The 7986-nt window shown below is 35.2% G+C and overlaps 1 protein-coding gene across 1 annotated transcript in view; it reads right to left on the bottom strand.

Annotated features, from left to right (window-relative positions):
* The window catches only part of LOC132105879 (guanine nucleotide-binding protein G(i) subunit alpha-1-like), a 28753-nt gene that overhangs the window by 10718 nt on the left and 10049 nt on the right, over positions 1 to 7986 (bottom strand). The window contains exons 2-3 of the mRNA XM_059511361.1: positions 404 to 446; positions 179 to 320 (exon numbers count right to left, since the gene is read on the bottom strand). Of these exons, the coding sequence (XP_059367344.1) occupies positions 179 to 320; positions 404 to 446 (185 nt within the window). The remainder of the gene's footprint in view (positions 1 to 178; positions 321 to 403; positions 447 to 7986) is intronic.

The raw sequence follows: 7986 nt of genomic DNA, 5'->3' as shown, positions 1-7986 counted from the left end.
TTCATCAATTGCAATTTACGGACTAAACATCCAATATGAAAGATGCTTAATTTCTTGAACTTCCAAATAGACCGTTACAGTTTCTCACTTCATTCACATTCTTATAGTGTCTGTGAATCTACACAAGTGGGCTGTAGGCATCATGAAGCGCACCAGGCCACCGATTCCTGTGACTCACCGCTCGTGCTGCATCTCCGAAATCGATCTTGAGTCGCCCCATGGCACGAATGATGGCGATGATAGACTGAATAGTGTTGCTGTAGACAACAGCTTTGTACTGTTTGCACTCTTCCTCCGAGTAGCCTGCCTCATGGATGATTCTATATAAAGAGATATGAGTAACCAGTAAATCATATTCAGCATAAAACCGAAGTGTAATTAGCGTACTAATTAGAGCACTTACTTCATTTGTTTGACTATTGTGCTCTTCCCAGACTCCCCAGCACCTGTCAAAGGGCAGTTGTGTAAGAGTTAGCTTATCTGTCTACAAACAATAAAAGTAATGCAAGTGTCTAGGCATAATGAATTTTAAGAGCCCCACAAGACAAAATGAAAATGAAAAAAAAAGAGCGATTCAAAAGCCTTTGAAAGTTTCAGTTTTGTGAATTTTTAAAACCCTGTAGAGTGATGTAGACAAGATCCTGAAAACACAAGATCTAAGACACTGAACATTGTTGTACATATTCATTCTAATGCTTTCATTATTGCCTATGAATATTTCATCAACTTCTCAGAGTGGTGGATGAAGGAATTTAAATTTATTAAAAATTTTAATTCTCCCACATGTACTCCTTCATGTCATTCTGAGCGTGTATGGCTGTCTAACTTACGTGAAGTCATTTCAAAGAATGTTTATGGAGTTGAACAGTCACAGTCCCCATCTACTTTCATTGTATGGAAAAGAGCAGTGTGAACATTGTGCTAAACATCTCCATTTGTGAAGAAAGAAGGCCTGGGCATGACATAAGGGTGAATATATAATGCTGAGTAAATAAAATCATTGGACCACACCTATAAGTCAAGTCCCTTGTATGCTTATAAATGTGCACTTCTGGTAAACTCTGTTAACTCCTACTGCTGCATTGATTAGTTCAATAATGGCTCCACTTATAGAATCCAATTTAACCAACCAGTTTAACTACTGGGATATCGTTCCCTAGCTATGTGTGTGCTGTCTTGATCTGAACAGAAAAGCCCTACAAAGTTAAATGAACAAAAAATTAAGGTTCCAAAAGGGTGTTTTTGCATTGATGTCACAGCAGAATAACCATTTTGTGAGTGAACAGTTCTTAAAAGAACCATTTTTTGTGAACATTTAGTGTGAAGTTAAAGGTTCTTCATGCAACCATAGATGCCAATAAAGAAACTTTATTTTTAAGAATCTATTTCTGTAAATATCTTCAGTACCATTTTTGGATGGGAAAAATCTATTTGTTTGACCAATAGCTGATGGGAAATGTGTTCGTCAGTACAAAAAATAGATATTACTAGTTGTCAAAATGGACTTTTAATGGTTGGTCTACCCTTCTAAGTGGGTATGATAAGTGGGTATCTAAGTGTGATGAAATTCACCACACCACATGCTTTTCTGATATTGTTGCATGTATTATTCAAATGTTACCAAGTTTAAATGGTCAAGGTACTTTCAGTAGAGTAAGTATAGCTCTTTGACAAAGGCCAGCATCTGAAAAGCATATTATGGGTTACAATGGAAACCATAAGTAAGTGGATGGTGACCGATCAACTTCCAAGGGCTCAAGAGTGTGGAAAAATGGTTCTGCTATTTCAGCACAATAGAATCAAATAATAGACCATCACTTTGTGGACAGTAATTGTTCTGGTACAACACAATACACAAAGGTAGTACATATTAAATTAAGTTACATATGGCTGAATACAGTGTTTAAAATATTATAATTTTTTTACAAAAAAATGAATAAAATAAGTGTATGCTCAACTACTCAGTAACATTTTCCTTTTAAGTACATTTTCTTTTTAATCATACAGTTTTCTTCAGTATGATATCTGGGGTTTTTTTTTACACACACACACACACACACACACACAAATAATATTATTTATAGTGTACATTTTTACTTTTGTTCCATATTTTCAGTTTTCACTTGAATTTTATTTAGTTACTACTTGTCTTTTTAATTGTCTAATATTTAATATTTTCATGTATAAATGTATATAATTTGTAAATAATGTTAAGTTACAGTTTAATACATCAACTTAAAATTGTCAGTTCAGCCAAGAAAATATATTATATCTAATTTTAGTTCAGCTTTATTTCAATTAGTGAAAATATATATTTTTTTATAGTTCTACTTTTAGTATACTGTAACAATTCAATAACAATTCAGTTCACTGAATGTATGAATTACAATTTGAATGTATTTTTGAATAAATTATTAGACAGGAAAAAATGAGGGTTAAAACTGCTCCCTGTTATCTGTGTGTCAAATCAGCTCCTGCCATGGAAAACACAACAGACATTTAATTTCTGTCCAACTGTTTTTAAGCTAAAACATTATTACACCTGTAACGGAAGAATTATATTAAACCACTGACTCGGAAAATGGAGGTGCATGTTTTTATAACAAGAAACTGCTATGAGCAGTGTTGAAAACAGCCCTCCAGGGCTAAAGCAACCTGGGAGAGATCTTAATAAAGCAATGGACAAACAGTGAAACTTGCCACTAGAGGAACCAGGTGCGAGCCAGTTTCTATTCGTGAAAATGAACTGTGGAGAAGCTGTTAGCCGTTGAACAATTACACTCATCTAGCTTTTGTCCATTTGACACATTTGATCGTGCACACAAACGCATGCATCCGTACACGCGCATGCTCGAGTCCAGACTCTCGTCACACAACCATAGCAAACAGACCTGTTTCTGAGGATGTGCTGCTGAAGAGGGCTCAGAGACCTGATGGGCGCGTGCCAGCGAAAAGCAGCTCTGCAGTGTATCGCTCATATGCATGCATTTCCAGTAATGCATGATAACCCCCTGTTTGTCATAGTAACTTGCTCTTGGCTTCCTGCTGATTATGTGCATAAAGCGTGTCATTTCATTATGGCAGATAAACCTCTTCTGTTGTACATTCAAGGGTCTGGATTTAAATATGCATTGTAAAGTGTTGGAACTTTAATGATTTGTTAATATAAGACCATTTCGTTTGAAACTATAAAAAAGGATGCACATTTAATCAGCCATAAATTAGTAATTTACTTATAATAGAAGATTTTAGCTGTGAGTTTTAACATCAAGATTCCAAATGAGAGTAAGAATCAGAAAAGCTTCACTTGGTTTGCCATTTATCTGCATTGTACTAAAAAATGACTGCAGTACCAAAATGAGAAAATGTCAACATTAATCTGCCTGGCTGATAATTAAGTGCTTCCTTTGGTGGACTGAACAAATCAAGCGGTTCCTCACAAGCGAACACCCACCATGACACACCTGAACGTGAACACCTTGTAAACTTACAAATTAGGTAGAACTTTGTCGGGACACTGTGAGAAAGCCAAATGTCAACATATGCTAGAACTGCCTTGGATGAACCGTTTCCTTCTTTAGTGTGTCTCACAGAGACATTTTTTAGTTATTTTCACTCCAAAATTAAAGAAACAAAATAAGAAATAATTATGCAGTAAATAGAGTCCACAATGCCTTTTTGGTCGGTGAGATCCCATTCAAGAATACACATATCTTAATAAATAAAAATTAATACATTTACATTGTGTTTGGAAACTACTTGTTTTGTAAAAAAGTATTCAAATACCATTGATTTTATTTATAATATATGAATTATATGTCTGATTCTGTAATAGACAAATCTGCAGACTTGTAAATACCTTAGACTTTTTAAGATTGATCATTTCTGACATTTCAAAAATGTTAATAGTGCATCTATATCCTAATTTGGAGGCAAATCTCATGATCACCTTTATTTGAGTCACTGCCACAGCTTACCCAGAAGCACCTGACATGATTTGCTTTACAGCTACTTTAAAAAAAGAAAAAAATTGTGATTTGCCAATGTATAAAGTAAAGTAACAATTCATTTTAGTCAAAATTCATTTTAAGGTCCAATTCACACTATTAACAAACCATTAACTACAACTTTTGCCTCAAAAAATCTCCAAATTTGCTTTTTATTAATAGTTAGTAAAGTAGTTGTTAAGTTTAGGTATTGGTTACGATTAGGGATGTAGAATATGGTCATGCAGAATATCTGCTTTATAAGTACTAATAACCTGCCAATATGTTAATAAGTATGTTTAGAGATTTGTGCTAATTCAGTTTATGTAACTGTATGTAAAATATTGCCAATAAAATATGTGCAGGTAATGATTAAGACTGGATTTCATAGTTTTATTTAGAACAACAACATAACACCTTGTTATGCTTGTTTGCCGCCTTTTGCAGGAAGAAAAATATTATCTATTCTCCTACTTCTTTATTATGCATACACTGCATTTCACCTCAAGCATCATTAAAGTACATCTGTTCTTTTCAGCTCCTATGTGATTATGTAAGCCACTCAGTATTTTTCCTTTGATTAGTCTACTAATCAAATATTTTATGAATAGTTTAATCTCAATAACTGATAGCAGCATGTGCCTCAAGTTCGTCACCCTTCATAATTGCCATATTCCATTCACAAACTTTCCTTAAATGAAAATTCTAGCAACATTTAATCACCTTCATGTTTTTTTTTTTTTTTTAATGTCTTATGTTGAACACAAAACAAGATGTTTTGAAGAATGCTGGTAACCACACAGTTGCTGTTGGTTTTCCATACTATTGAAGTCAGTGGCTACCAGCAACTGTTTGGTTACCAGCATTCTTCTTGTTTTGTGTGCAACAGAAGAAAGAAACTCATACAGGTTTAGAACAACATGTGGGTGAGTAAACGATGACAGAATATTCATTTTGAGGGGGGACCGCTGACATAATGACTACTTCTTGCTGGACCTCCCAGGATCCCTCTCCCCATTTTTGTACAGTTAGCAATCGATAACAGACTTGCATCACTGCTCTATCAGTGAAACACAACTCCAACGTGTCCCAACACACTGACGCCATGTGACAACTCTAATGCAATGCTTTGTCGCACTGCCCGGTCTTATTAGATTACAGCAAACACACGCTCCATATTACATTACACACTTCAAGCCCATCTAATCAACCTTACATGCAGATACATTTACTTTTCACATCTTGTTTTTGCAGGTGAGATCTGTTAGCATTTCAAGCCAGAATTTTCACTGGCAATTTTGTAAAGACGGCTTGTGTATTAAAACAGAATTGCCAAAATTCACAAGACTTTTTTTACATTTTGGTTAGGTTGATGGAACTGTCTTAATTTAGCGATTCTTAATTTAGCATTTGTGAAAACACTGGCAGGCCAATAGAACAAAATTCTAACCAGCACCTCGTCTACCATTGGTTGAAAAACAGATAGCTCCACCCTAAACTCACACCATTGGTTAAATCATAAGTTTACTGCTTAAACAAACAGAGCGATATTTTAAAAAGCACTACAGAGCCATGGTGCTTACATTCTTTACAAGTCAACATACAAACAGCTGACTTGGATAAAAATAAAAACAATATTTAAATGGGAAAAAATGATACTTCTACTTTAAATCCCAAAGCACAACCTACTGTAGCTACTCTGTTGCTTTCGGTAACAGCTCAGTGTAAACATTTGAACTGGCAGGGACGTAGATGAGCAGACACCTGTATTTAGAGAGTAGGGCTGAAACGATTCCTCGAGTAAATCGAGTAACTCGATTACAAAAAATGATCGAGGCAAATTCCTCTGCCTCGAAGCCTCTTTTAATTTATTGTAAATCTCACGTCAGGTTCTTTTGCAATGATTTTTTTAATGTGACACAACGCGTTTACATCACCCACAAAGCAGAAGGAGACACAAGCACTGAGTCCGAAATCGTTTACTGCAAGGAGTAAGCAGTGTTTTGATTTGAGGGCGCGGGCAAACGTAAAGAGAACGTCGTGGCGTGTGTCCATTGCAAGATAGAGCTGGCATACCACAACTAGGGCCCTGTGATTACCGCGATGCAGAAAACGCGGAGGGAATCGCGGAATCCAGTCATAAAAACGGAATTTACAGTTTAACGCATTGCACTTACATCAAATCACGATATGGACTAATATCTGTAAATATTAAGCCGGAACAGTCTATTTAAATATGAATCCTGCATGTTCCGCGTGTCTCCGTTAATGAATGGAGCAGAAGCACGACTTTATCACACACACTGAAGCGCGCGTGACGCTCGCAGTAATTTCAGCATCTGATGTCTCACTAAATAAGACGTGAACACATGAACAACATCTCCAGAACTTCTCTGACAGTCACTTCATGAACATTTGACCGTTTGATTTGAGTAAAACTAGCGTCACATCACAGACACAGAACTGTAAAGGTACGTCAACCCTTCAAAATAAAAATCCAGTTAAAGACTACTGTTCAGCAGAATGTACATAGCCTACTACTAAAAAAAAAAGGTTTAATCACACAACATTTCTTCCATGTTTTATTTTTAATAGTAAATCCCCTTTGTTTACCAAAAAGTTAAGTTAATTTTCAATAATTAAAAGATAAATTTAATTAATGTTTTATGTGTTTAATGTGCATCTCAGAAAATGCTTTATTTAAAACCCCAACTGAATGGCACTTAAATGCACTTAATTCATCTGTCAACTTTATTGTCATTGTTCACAGTACAAGTACAGACAGAGAAACAATGGATAATAATTAAATGTTTATCGTTGATGTATGCATTGCATTCTATGCATTTAAAAAATACAAAAAAAAAATTCTAAAAAAAGAAAACTTTCATTTTAAGAGACCCAGGAGTCTTATTTTCTCTTGCATAATTAATATTGCATTTTAATTAAGCAAAAACACATTGTATCCGATTACTCGATTAATCGATGGAATTTTTGGTAGAATACTCGATTACTAAAATATTCGATAGCTACAGCCCTATTGGAGAGTCCTGCTTCAGAAGGAAGAGAACAGCAATAGAGAGGACACATTATTTTAATTATGTCTCACAACGGAGGCCTGTAGCCCGGAAGGGACTTATAAATCTACCCATCCAGGGGAACGAGAGCGAGAAAGACAGAGCTACGCTGATGCATACACACGCATTTCTGAGACAGAGTTTCTTAGACGACCCGAGATAAAAAGCTTGTTCTTTTGGACCCCAATAAAATCATGACGCGCACACTAATTTGAGCACGTAAACACCTAATGAGGATTAACAATCTTATTTGGTATTCCCAAAACATCTTCTACTGAATTCACATCTCACAAAACACACTGACTCATCAAACAGCAGATGCTCACAGGAATTCTTTGGCTTTTTTCAAAGAGAATTTTCTTTTTACTTAAAAGCGATTTAACAAAGACTACATGACAGTAGCTTAGATAGAATGCATAAATGGGAAGTAAATAAACTAAAACTTTGACATAACTAATCACAGTTTTCTGTAATTAATCATGTTAGGTGCAATCAATCACACCATCAGTTAGGTGTCAATCAGTGAACAATGGTCAAACAAATATGCTTATATTTTTAGCCCTAAGAAAATCAGAAAAAGTGAACACAAAATTAAATGTCAGGCAGAAAGAAAGATAGTTATCATTTACTTTAATTTTTTGGAAGAAAATAAATGCAGAATTAATTGGTTACCGATGCCCTGTCACTGACATTTCTTTTCAAACATTTCCTTTTGTGTTTGATGGAACAAATAAAGTAATCATAGGGTTGACTTTGATACTGTGCTGACTTTAAAAAGCGTTAAAATAGTGCAAAACACTCATATGTTGTAGTGTTGACGTGCTTTGTGACGTTAATTTATTGAACTGACCTCTGAACTTTCCCTCCGATGACATCATTGGAATTTGAACGGTATGCACATCAAAGCCTCTTAAAGTCCCTGAAAC

This window comes from Carassius carassius, chromosome 26 (genome assembly GCF_963082965.1).
Source record: "Carassius carassius chromosome 26, fCarCar2.1, whole genome shotgun sequence".
In the NCBI taxonomy this organism is placed as follows: Eukaryota; Metazoa; Chordata; class Actinopteri; order Cypriniformes; family Cyprinidae; genus Carassius; species Carassius carassius.
This window is presented reverse-complemented; position numbering and strand designations above follow the sequence as displayed.